The following is a 13236-nucleotide window of genomic DNA, read 5'->3' on the forward strand; positions in this document are numbered from 1 at the left end:
GACATAAAACATTCGTTCTCCTAAAACTATGGATACAGTTATTTTTCTATATGGGGATTATGGGTGGAAATCTTGGTTAAACATGCCTAGAAACACATTTGACCCCTTTCTGATAAGAATATGAGAATGGTTATTTTTCTGCATGGGGATTATGGGTGGATTATTGTGGATACACATGTCAAGGACCATATTTGACTGGTTTCTGATAAGAATAGTTATTTTTCTACATCAGGATTATGGGTGGAATATGGTAGTTAAACATGCCTAGGAACACATGTGACCTTTTTCTGATTGGAATATGAGAATAGCTATTTTTCTACATGGGGATTATAGGTGGATTATTGTGGATACACATGCCAAGAATAGTTGACCGGTTTCTGATAAGAATATAAGAATAGTTATTTTTCCCCAAAGGGATTATGAGGGGATATCATCATTACACATTCTACGTAACGTAGTTAACCTGTTTCCGATAAGAATATGGCTATAGTTTTTTTTCTACGCGGGGATTATGGGTGGAATATTATGGTTAAACATGCCTAGGAACACATTTGACCTGTTTCTCATAAGAATAGTTATTTTTCTGCACGGGATTATGGGTGGAATGTCATGTGTACACTTAATAAGGAACATATTTCACCTATTTCTGATAATATGCATATAAACAATTTTGTACATGGGGGTTATGGGTGGCATATCATGTTTACACCTAGCACTGAACATATTTAACCTGGGTATATTTTTTTCTTCATGGGGATTATGGATGGAATAACATGGTTACACATTCCAAGGAACATATAGATTGTACCCTTTCCCTGTATATAGTGTGCCTTATCCCTGTATATAGCATACCCTGACCCTGTATATAATGTGCCATATCCCTGTATATATAGTGTGCCCCCTCCCTGTGTATAGTGTGCCCCGTCCCTGTGTATAGTGTGCCCCGTCCCTGTGTATAGTGTGCCCCGTCCGTGTATAGTGTGCCACGTCCCTGTGTATAGTGTGCCCCCTCCCTGTGTATAGTGTGCCCCATCCCTGTGTATAGTGTGCCCCCTCCCTGTGTATAGTGTGCCCCGTCCCTGTGTATAGTGTGCCCCGTCCGTGTATAGTGTGCCACGTCCCTGTGTATAGTGTGCCCCCTCCCTGTGTATAGTGTGCCCCATCCCTGTGTATAGTGTGCCCCCTCCCTGTGTATAGTGTGCCCCGTCCCTGTGTATAGTGTGCCCCGTCCGTGTATAGTGTGCCACGTCCCTGTGTATAGTGTGCCCCCTCCCTGTGTATAGTGTGCCCCCTCCCTGTGTATAGTGTGCCCCGTCCCTGTGTATAGTGTGCCCCCTCCCTGTGTATAGTGTGTCCCGTCCCTGTGTATAGTGTGCCCCCTCCCTGTGTATAGTGTGCCCCGTCCGTGTATAGTGTGCCACGTCCCTGTGTATAGTGTGCCCCCTCCCTGTGTATAGTGTGCCCCATCCCTGTGTATAGTGTGCCCCCTCCCTGTGTATAGTGTGCCCCATCCCTGTGTATAGTGTGCCCCCTCCCTGTGTATAGTGTGCCCCGTCCCTGTGTATAGTGTGCCCCGTCCGTGTATAGTGTGCCACGTCCCTGTGTATAGTGTGCCCCCTCCCTGTGTATAGTGTGCCCCATCCCTGTGTATAGTGTGCCCCCTCCCTGTGTATAGTGTGCCCCGTCCCTGTGTATAGTGTGCCCCGTCCGTGTATAGTGTGCCACGTCCCTGTGTATAGTGTGCCCCCTCCCTGTGTATAGTGTGCCCCCTCCCTGTGTATAGTGTGCCCCGTCCCTGTGTATAGTGTGCCCCCTCCCTGTGTATAGTGTGTCCCGTCCCTGTGTATAGTGTGCCCCCTCCCTGTGTATAGTGTGCCCCGTCCCTGTGTATAGTGTGCCCCCTCCCTGTGTATAGTGTGCCCGTCCCTGTGTATAGTGTGCCCCCTCCCTGTGTATAGTGTGTCCGGTCCCTGTGTATAGTGTGCCGGTCCCTGTGTATAGTGTGCCCCCTCCCTGTGTATAGTGTGCACCGTCCCTGTGTATAGTGTGCCCCCTCCCTGTGTATAGTGTGCCCCCTCCCTGTGCATAGTGTGCCCCCTCCCTGTGTATAGTGTGCCCCCTCCCTGTGCATAGTGTGCCCCCTCCCTGTGCATAGTGTGCCCCTTCCCTGTGTATAGTGTGCCCCCTCCCTGTGCATAGTGTGCCCTGTCCCTGTGTTGGGGTGTGCTGCACACATATGACCCCCCCCCCCCCCGGATGTGAGCAGAGATGGCCCCTGATGTTGCACTTTCAGTGATATTTGGGCTGTCTCCTGGTATACGGCACTGTACACAGTACACGGGGGGGGGGGGGGGGGGACAGGAAATATGGGGGGGGGGAGTATATATGACGGAACATTGTAGTTGATCAGCCTGTGACCACACTGTGTATGCATATTATTCCGGGAGGGGTAGAGTGTATGGAGGGGGGGTCGGCATGTGCGGGGTCTCCCAGTCTGCTTACAGGGGCGGGGGGAGTGCTCACAGGGAGGGGGGACCGGGGGGCGGACACAGATTCTCAGCCCGGGGGGGCATCAGACACAAAGAGGCTGCGGAGGATCCGGTCAGAGCTGCCCCACATTCTGGAGTGGGGGGGTCCCGGAGTCCGGTGGGGGGGGTTTCATTTTCGGGGGGGGCGGAGAGGCTGAGCAGAGGACGGACACGACACCGACAGCCCGCACCACCGGGGCTCCGGAAGAGCGCGCACCCGCGAGAGGCGGAGGGGAGGAGCCAGGCGGGTACGCGCACCCAGGTGACATCACCCCGAACCCCTAATGTGCAGTAGGGATCCCCCTTGTTATTCCCCCATCCAGCAGTGCTGTCGGCCTTTTATGCTGCGGCCGCACTGGACCCTCCCATCATCCTCTGGGCTCCCCTCCCCTATAACTCTTCCCTCACATTCATTCCTCAGCACACACATTAGCACTTGTCTTCTGTGTGGGGTCACCGGAACCTCACTGCAAGTCAAGTGTACTCTAATGGAACTCCTCTGAGCCTGGGAAACGCTCAGTCAGGGATATATAATGTGTATATGGTTACCTCAATACCTATAGAGCCTTAGGTGCTTACTTGACGCATTGTTCCTGATAAAGGGGGGGGGGGCTGGGGGGACAGAATTTACAATGAACCCTTAAGGCACGAGGTATTATACATATGCAGTTTGGGAAGTTTGAAGTCATGAGGTAGATCCTTCATTGTTCTGTATACAGGATGTATCTATGGTTCCTTTTGTAAAACTACCACAGTACAGTACAGTGGGGCGCCAGGACAAACAGGGACCCTCCTGGTCCCAACCAGACCCCCCCCATTTCTCATAGGCCCATCAAAATTACTACAATATTGGCAGCCAGAGACGGGACAACCAGGGACCCTCCTGGTCCCAACCAGACCCCCCCAGTTCTCATAGGCCCATCAAAATTACTACAATATGGGCAGCCAGCGACAGGACAAACAGGGACCCACCTGGTCCCAACCAGACCCCCAGGCCCCATATCCCCACTAAAGTGACTACAATATGGGCAGCCAGCGACAGGATAAACAGGGACCCTCCTGGTTCCAACCAGACCCCCCAGGCCCCATACCCCACTAAAGTGACTACAATATGGGCAGCCAGCGACAGGATAAACAGGGACCCTCCTGGTTCCAACCAGACCACCCAGGCCCCATATCCCCACTAAAGTAACTACAATATGGGCAGCCAGCGACAGGACAAACAAGGACCCTCCTGGTTCCAACCAGACCCCCCACGCCCCATATCCCCACTAAAATTACTATAATATGGGCAGTCAGTGACAGGAAAAACGAACCCTACTGGTCTAGACCAACACCCCTGTGCCCCCAGGCCCCATAGCCCCACTAAAATTACTACAATATAGGCAGCCTGGGACAGGACAAACAGGGACCCTTCTAGTCCTAAGTGGACCCCTCATGGCCCCACTAATATAACTGCAATATAGGCAGCCAGCAACAGGACAAACAGGGACCCTCCTGGTCTGTACCAGACCCCCCCAGGTCCCATATCCCCACTAAAGTGATTACAATATGGGCAGTCAGTGATAGGACAAACAGAAACCATCCTGGTCCAGACTACATTCCCTGTGCCCCCAGGCCCCATAGCCCCACTAACATTACTACAATATAGGCAGCCAGGGACAGGACAAACAGGGACCCTTCTAGTCCCAAGTGGACCCCTCATGGCCCCACTAAAGTAACTGCAATATAGGTAGCCAGCAACAGGACAAACAGGAACCCTCCTGGTCTCAACCAGACCCCCCCAGGCCCCATAGGCCCACTAAAATTACTACAATGCAGGCAGCCACTGACAGGACACAGGGACCCTCCTGGTCCAGAGCAGACCCCCCCGGCTCCACAGCCCCACTAAAATGACTGCAATATGGACAAACAGGGACCCTCCTGGTCCAGACCAGACCCCTCTGTGCTCCCAGGCCCCATATCCCCACTAAAATTACTACAATATGGACAGCCAACAATTGGACAAATAGGGACCCTCCTGATTTAGATCAGACCCCCAGGCCTCAGAGCCCTGCTATTGCAATGGTCATAGAGAGGCCACTGAAAAAGCATACACAGTAGGGGTTAGTCCCAAAATATTCATTTTCGGAATGCCTCTTCTATTTAAAAATTGTTATTGAGGCCAAGTCAGCCATTGTTTTTGACCAGAGGGACAAGAAAAATCGAAGGAGAAGAATGCAAAATCTTTCTCAAGCTAGCGAAATTCTAGTGCTACGTTTAACTTTGGGGGGGCGGTGTAAAAATTGGTAGTTGAGCAGAGGTAACTAGACGGGGTTGCACACATGCTGCGGCCACGATGCTTTGTTTCATAGCATGGCAAAAATGACCTTGTTGCGTTTAACAGGCAGTACTACCGCTGAACCCGACGTAAGAAAATAGGGCTGTACCACAACCCAAACACTAGGCCTGTTGTTGTGATGCAATAATTCCATTCAAAAATCCTGCTTGGGTCTTAAAAAAAAAATTCTGGAGGCGGCAGTACCACCTCCCGAATGCCTGTCAGCTGTACCTGCACCGCTCTCTGAAACTATCCACCACAATACTTTAGAGACCAACACAGGTTGGTCAGAACCCTTACCCTTACCAAAATTTGCCAAGACCATAGTGCAACTATTGAATGCACTAATTAACAATTTTTCTGAATATTGTTAGGAATGTGCGAACAGAATTCTGCAGGTCTATGGCCAGGTACACTTACAGTATATGTGCTTATATGCAAAGTTGTTATGTGATTTTGGTTTTTGCTGCCTTCTGTAGGTCTAGCATTACAAGCCCCAGAGTCATCATCCCATCAGCATGGAGCGTTTGGCGGAGGGATGCGGACCATCTTACTACACCTATCAAGTGAGCCAGCACAGCTCAGATGTACTCAATCAACTCAACCAGCAACGCAAGAGTGGAGGTCGCTTCTGTGATGTGGTTCTCCGGGTTGGCGAGGACAGCTTTCCAGCCCATCGTGCTGTTTTGGCTGCCTGCAGTCAGTATTTTGAGTCGGTGCTTGGAGAGGCAGACGGTCCAACTCCACGCGAGCTTGAGATGCACACCATCAGTTCCAAGGTTTTCGGGGACATTTTAGACTTTGCCTACACAGCTCGCATCATTATTAGACTGGAGAGTTTCCCAGAGCTAATGACAGCTGCTAAGTTCTTACTGATGCGCTCAGTGATTGACATATGCCAGGAGGTGATCAAGCAATCTAATGTACAAATTTTGGTGCCTCCTACAAGGCCAGAACTCATGCTTTTTCGATCAGGGGCCTCTGATCTTGGATTTCCATTGGACATGACAAATGGTTCTGTGATGGGTGGGTCAGGTATCGCAGGGTCAATAGGGGACGAGGAGGAGGACTCTGTACGGCCAGGGCCAGCTGTGCCAAGTCAGGCTTCTCTTATAGCACTTGGGGGATCTTCTCAAATTTTGCCTTCGCAGTACCAGATGGGGATGCAAGGACTTGGAAGCAAACGTGGCCGTGGAAGGCCAAGAAAGCCAAGTGTATTAGACTCTGTCCTTTTTGGTGCCGTCGGTGGCTTACGTGATGGCGCAGTACTTCCTTGTGGACTTTGTGATAAAGTCTTCACAGATCCATTGCGACTCCGCCAGCATGAAGCACAGCATGGAGTCACAAGTCTACAGTTGGGATACGCTGACCTTCAAACACCTCGAATAGGGGAGAATGGGTTATCACAAGACGATCAAGCAACCCCTCGAAAGAGGAACCGAGCAAGGAAACAGGTGGCTTGTGATTTGTGTGGAAAGATCTTCCGGGATGTGTACCACCTGAATAGGCACAAGCTATCTCACTCTGGAGAGAAACCATATTCTTGTCCTGTGTGTGGACTGAGGTTTAAGAGGAAAGACCGAATGTCATACCATGTCCGATCACATGACGGTTCAGTAGGAAAGCCCTACATTTGCCAAAGCTGTGGAAAGGGATTTTCTAGGTGAGTAAGAAAACATAAAAATAAATACTTTCTGTTTGTGCAAATTGTCTTGGCATGGATTAAAAAAGAGAGCTGAAAGGAAAACATTACTTTTCATTTTGCATAGAGTTAGGATGGATTATCTGTAACTCCTGTCAGGGTTTCTTTTCCCATCTGTGCCCCATTGGGGATATTTCCTTTCACTTTCCGTTGATCAGTGGATATACCACAGTTGCTGCAGCTGCTGATCAGTGAATTCTGACAGTGGCTTGGAGGGCGGGGTGAATTCCTTATCCACCTCCTTGGTATTTCGGGGGTCCATTGGCTGGAAAAAAAAATAAAATAAGTGTATGGCCAGCTTAATGGGAAAACAGACACCAGAAGAGTGGTCCTTATCCCTCTCCACTCCATCCAAAACTTTTATGCCTTCAGTTATACTTTAAACAACTGGAAAAAGGCATTGGATTTAGCACAAAAACAGAAAGCATGCCCTACCAAGATCATTTGTTCATCATTTGTCATGAATGTGGCAGGCTGTGCGCATGGGAGTGAAGAGCAGGCCTGATCCTGTATTTGTAGCTGACCAGTACTCAGATATTTACATAAATGTACCTTTAAGCAAGCTGCTACCATAATGTCATGCTCCCATTTGAGTGTTGGACCGTCCCCTCTTTTTGATTACTTTTTAACTCTGGAAATGTGCACTTTTTCTCCAGCGTTATACAAACATTTACAGTCCACTAGAAACCAATTGAAAAAAGGCAGTGTACATTTTTCCATTCTGTTGTATTTAGGGTGAGAGTTAGCTATGCCAAGAAGCCCTTTTAGGTTAAGGTCAGACGAGCTTTCATGGTGTATTTGTTATTTTTTTTTTCATCATATTGTACAAGCTCCTTATGTAGCTGGTATGTCTCGTTGTGGCAATTAATAGGAAACCATAATCCTGTTGCACAAGAAGTTCTAATCTGCGGGGACCTTTTACCTTTCACACTGAGGTAGTGTAATGATCACAAGCTCAGCAAAGTTTTTTCATTCTGTGACTTTAAATAGTCAAAGATGCTGTCATGGGAATTTCCAGCTAAAACAGAACTATCTTAATTGGATGAGAGTAGGTACACGATCACTCAGCCATTGTCACAGGTACCAGTCCAGAAATGTACTTTAAAGTGATTCTATAAGCTTATTTTATTTATAGAAAAAATAACAAACATGTCCATACTTACCTGCTCTCTGCAGTGGTTTTCCACAGAGCAGCTCGGATCCTCTTATTGGGTCCCCCACAGGCTCTCCTGGCCCCTCCCTCCTATTGGGTGCCCCCACAGCAAGCAGCTTGCTATGGGGGCACCCATTGCTCCATGTATCCATTCACACACAGAGCCGCGGCTCAGCTCCACCCCTCTCTCTTCTCATTGGCTCACTAGCTGTGATTGACAGCAGTGGGAGCCAATGGCTCCTGCTTCTGTCTCAGCAAATGAGAAGAGGAAGTCCTGGGGTAGCCGAGACTTCAGTGCACATCACTGGATTGAGAGGGAGCTTAGGTTAGTATTAGGGGGAGCTGGGGGAGCCGCTACACACAGAAGATTTTTTAGCTTCATGCATAGAATGCATGAAGGTAAAAAACCTTGAACATTTAGAACCACTTTAACCTCTGACTTGGCTGTGACATGGTAATCAGAGCTTAGTGTTACCTTTTATTGTTTTTGAATTTTTTATATTTGCCTAAGAAGTCTCCATTATAGTTCATAATACCATATATTGTGCTTTGCACCCTCCTGGTGGACTCTCCTTAGGAATTTATGAAAGGCTCAGTCCAGAGGATTGGCCTATTAGAAGCATAGTGGGAGATCTTCCCGCTGGAATTTGAACAACAGTAACAGCCTGGGTGGAATTGTTCATTAAACCCATACCCAGCCAAATTCTTTTAGCTTCGAAAAGGCTGAAGAAGTGTTAGCACATCTGGCATGTTTTTATTGCTATTTGCCACTTCATTGGACAGATTTCCCCTCACTTTTTGTCTTTGTGACACAAGGACGAGAAATAAGAGGAAAGCAGTCATTGGAACACGAGGGAAACAAATCTCTATGCAATTTCTCTCTGCTTCAGATTGCTCTTTAAATTTGTTCAGTTTTTGTCTTCTGATTTTTATATTTCAATGGTTTTTATTAATTTTAAACAGTATAAAACAGAGGCAACAAAACACGCCCACGCAGGGGCTATCAATTGCACTGATAAAAAAGGCAAAATAGAGCAGACAACACTCTAATTCCAATAAAGCAAAACGTATGCCCACGCAGGGGCTATCAATGGCACATAGGTTACAATAATATCAGTGAGACTCTGACTATCGCAACTAAAGACAGCTGTCCACTGTCACATCAAAACAAACAGAAAAGGAGAGAAGAAGAGCAGAGAAGAAAGGAGAGAAAAAACAAAACAAAACAAAAAAACACCAAAAAGCAGGGGTCCACAAGCGCCAATATCAAAACTCCATTACCTCCCCACACTGGCCAGGGGGAGCGTGGGAAATGCGTATTGCAACCACGGTTCCCATATTTTCAAAAATTTATGTTGAGAGTCGTTGCATATACTCGACATCTGTTCGTTGAGCATCATTGTAGTCATACGATCCCGCACCCCCTGGAAAAATACAAACGGACTCTTCCAGGCCTGAGCAATTGTCCTAGTGGCCGATAAAATTGTCTTCTGATTTTTAAATAGGTGCCAGTGTTCTGTTGATACTTTGACCACTTAATAAACCAGGTCTAAAATAAAAAATATCCTCTGTTCAGTGTAATTTAGGTCCATATGTGTTTAATTGGAAATAAAGCAAGCTGCCGCATGTCTTTGGAGGAATATTTAAAGTGTGGAAGGATTAGCACCCTGTCAGGTTTTTACTGTTGTTGGGGGCTCCCATAGAGATATGCTCATTTACTTCCCACTTTACTAGACAGGAATTGATGGAAGCTAAGCAACTGTGAACAGAAAACAACAAAACGTTGGCAGGGGTTCTTAACTTAGAAAAACAATTTTATTCCTTTCTGTGTTGTTTTAGATTTGCTCTCACTTCCTGTTTGTTAAAAATCACTGTGACCATCACACATGGCCCAGTTTTTGCATTCAGCCAGTGGGCTGAGCGAAGAAACTGAACCGATTCCCCCATCGAAACATCCCAGGTGGATGCGGGAATCCTGCTGTGTCGTTGAATTCTGATAGTGGGATTCCCCCGCCATCAGAATACGCTGATCGGTTCTGCAGCCAATTGGCTGCAGCACTTATCAAAGCAAAATTTTCCAACAAGCTGGTTCATGAGAAGTCAGTCGTTTGATCATGAATGAAAATGGCCATAGATTGATTGCAATTTGGCTGGTCTCTGCTGAACCAGACAAATTTCGATCCATCTATGGCCAGCTTATGGCCTCTTTCCCTCAGGTGCCCTCCATTCCGTCCCAGCATGGCATCCTAGACTGATCCCTTGCTAAGCTAGATCAGAATGGAAATGGGTGTCCATATGTGACATCCATGCCTATTCTGAATTTTCTTCCATTATGTGATGGAGAAAAAAGTTTACTCATGTAACATGGGTGGCTGGATGTAAGTGGACGTGCATCTACTCATGTCCACCTACATCTTGTCAGGTCAGTAAGGGCCAGTTCATACCATGAATTGCACAGGAGTGCGCTGTGTGTTCCTGTGTGATTCACATGTGATCCAGGTGCAGTGTGATTTCAGCCCATTCATTTGAATGGGTCGAAATTGCACCAGACCGCAGCACAAGTAGTGCATGCAGTACTTTACAATCTGAAGAGCAACTGAATTGCACGGTATTTTTGTGCCCTGCGATCCTGTGCAGTCAGAGGCTTTGTATTTGCCACTTGCATTTGGGATCTCATTCGCATTGCATTGACACGCTGCAGATCTCAAGCGCAGTGCATTTGAACGTGGTACGGGAATGTGGGTTATCTGCATCTTGTTCTAGTGTGAACTTGCCCTCAAAGCCTGGATGCAAACTTTTTCAGTTTGGGCCAACTAAACTGAATGGACCCCATGTGGGTGGATATAGGTAGGTGCACATCCACACCTGGCTACGCATAGGGATACATTGCGATCTGTTTTTGATGTAATCACAGGTCAGAGTCAGTCTGCTAGAACACCCGTGTGAAAGGGGCCTGATTGTGGTGTAATCTCTGTAACAGAGAGAGGTAAAAACCTGACAGGAGTTCTAATTCTTTTCCAGACACAAACTTTTGAAGTAAAATGTCATTACATACCCAGCTAAATATTTACTCAGACTAGGAGGCAGCGTATATCATGTACATCATCAGAATGCATTAGGTGTGTTAAATAAGTCTCTTTAACCTTAAAAAAAGGTGTGATTACATGCAAGGATTAATTGGCTTCTAAATTACCGACACTTAGTATTTTAGATCAGTCTTTGTTTTATACACTGTGCAGGTGCCAGTTCTCATCTTGTCGTGGTTCTTTTTCTGACATTTATTTCTAAAGTATATCACCAACATGGCTGTTTACATAGAGATGCTATCAGCTCCCACACCCCCTCTTTTTATATACTCATGGGACGCCATCTCACAATGTCTGCACCAAGAACCCCCCCCACTCACACACACACATCACCCCCTCCTAAACTGAGGATTCTAGTCAGTGATTGGACAGAACGATATAGGGAGGGGTGCCAGAAGAACTACAAGGCCAGACTCTCCACCCCCACCAGGAAAATGTTCCGTCTTCCCTCCCCCCCCCCCCCCCTGCAAAGGGAAGGGGACAGTGAAAGCTGGAGGAGGTGGTAGTGGAAGGGAAGGGGCTGCAGCCATCATTGAACGTGTGTGGGTGTATGAGGCTACAGCAGCTGGGAAATAGGCTCACTCTCGCAGATCTCATCAGGGATAAATACATCAGTCTAGACATGTACTGAGCTGTATTAAACTGGAAGAATGACTTTTTTAACATTGGCTTTTATATCGAGTTATATTTAAAGTGAAAGAGATGAGACGTACTTCCGTACTGTAATATGCTTCCTGTTCTGATCTACAACTGGATGTGTCTTGGCAGACTGCTTTCTATCACTTTCCATATTTTATTTATTTATTACAGGTACTTATATAGCGCCCTCAATTTATGCAGCACTTTACATATACATTGTACATTCACATCAGTCCCTAACCCTCAAGGGGTGTACAATCTAAGGTTCCTAACTCACATTCATACATACACACACTAGGGCCAATTTAGACAGGAGCCAATTCACCTACCAGCATGTCTTTGGAGTGTGGGAGGAAGCCGGAGTACCCAGAGGAAACCCACGCAGGCACAGGGAGAACATGCAAACTCCAGGCAGGTGGTGCCGTGGTTGGGATTCGAACCAACGACCCGAGTACTGCCAGGCGGACGTGCTAACCATTTAGCCACTGTGCTGCCTATATGCAGTTGTTAGAAAAAAATTGTGAACATTTGTATTTTCTGGAGTTCCTAATGGGTGTGGTCTGATCTTCACCACAGTCACATTTAGCAGTCCTTGACAAACAACCTAAAACTTTAATATTTCCATATCTTTATTGAAGGAATACTAAAGGGCCGATGCGTACAGACCGAAATATAAGTTCAGGGAATTCATTGACCCGTTTTAGAATTCTGTTGGAGCACAACAGTGAAATTGTCGGTGCTTGTGCCTTATTCATGTACCTGTCACAGACCATTTCTGTGTCTGCACTGAGGAAGGAGGGTCCATACTGCACTCACTCTTGCTCTCCCTCCTCACCACTGCACCCGTCACACTGACAGGCCCATGGCTGGGAAGTTTTGTACTGGGGTGGGTGAAGCCTGACTGTGGACTGAATGACTAGTTCCCCATCAGGTTCACTTCACTTTTAATTGACAGCACATGGGAGTAGGCAGATCCATATCCCTATTCGGTCCAGTAGTGGCTTTCGAATCTTCCCACTGCTATACGCTGTCAATAAAAAGTAAAGCGGACTAGTCTCTCAGTTTCCCATCAGGCTGCACCCACCAAATGACAAGGCATTTCCCAAAAATGGGCATTGCTCATATTTGGGCATTGACATCACTTGTATACTGTTTACATTTAGCTTTCTGCCAGGGATCTCCCGACCAACAGCCAAATAGGGCCGGGATACAGCACTGTGCAAGAAGCTGTCACATACTGTATATGACAGCTTCCTAGCACTGTCTGCTCTGAGTTCTTGTGTACCGCTGTACACCAACTCAGAGTTGGTCTTTGACATTTATAAGTTTTATTTCATCCTTCAGCAATACATACACAACATTTTATAGTAAGTTGGCCTGCATAGCCAAAGTGACCACACACAGGAAGCAATACAAAGAGAACAGAATACTTTTTCATACAAGTACATGGTACAGCAGGCAAATATCAGGAATATGCAATGTTGGGTTTACATATTTTGTAACTTCATAAAAGGTTAGGATCTCCTGGCCCTAAACACTCAGATAATACACTAGGGCAGTGATGGCAAACCTTTTAGAGACTGAGTGCCCAAACTGCAACCCAAAACCCGCTTATTTATTGCAAAAGTGCCAACACTGCAATTAAACCTGAATACTGAGGTTTTAGTTTAGAAAAAACAACCCATACATTAACATCTTTTGTCTTCATAGAAAAACACAATAACAGAGCTTCCACTGACCATTAGCACAAGAGGGAAAAGTTCCACTGACCACCAGCACAAGGGAGCAAAGTTCCACTGACCACCAGC

At 46.9% G+C, this 13236-nt stretch overlaps 1 protein-coding gene across 5 annotated transcripts in view; it reads left to right on the forward strand.

Moving 5' to 3' along the window:
- The first annotated feature begins 2639 nt into the window (after nucleotides 1-2639).
- PATZ1 (POZ/BTB and AT hook containing zinc finger 1) overlaps nucleotides 2640-13236 on the forward strand; it is a 32822-nt gene continuing 22225 nt past the window's right edge. For 4 of the 5 annotated variants that reach the window (XM_089653263.1, XM_089653266.1, XM_089653265.1 and 1 more), the window contains exons 1-2: nucleotides 2640-2776; nucleotides 5328-6511. In XM_089653263.1, the coding sequence (XP_089509389.1) occupies nucleotides 5367-6511 (1145 nt within the window). In that variant the 5' untranslated portion in view covers nucleotides 2640-2776; nucleotides 5328-5366. Of the gene's footprint in view, nucleotides 2791-5327; nucleotides 6512-13236 lie in introns of all 5 variants that reach the window. The other variant, XM_089653264.1, reaches the window with a different exon arrangement.

Source organism: Staurois parvus, unplaced genomic scaffold (assembly GCF_062004578.1).
Source record: "Staurois parvus isolate SC_StPar_1 unplaced genomic scaffold, SC_StPar_1.0 ptg000704l, whole genome shotgun sequence".
Lineage (NCBI taxonomy): Eukaryota > Metazoa > Chordata > Amphibia > Anura > Ranidae > Staurois > Staurois parvus.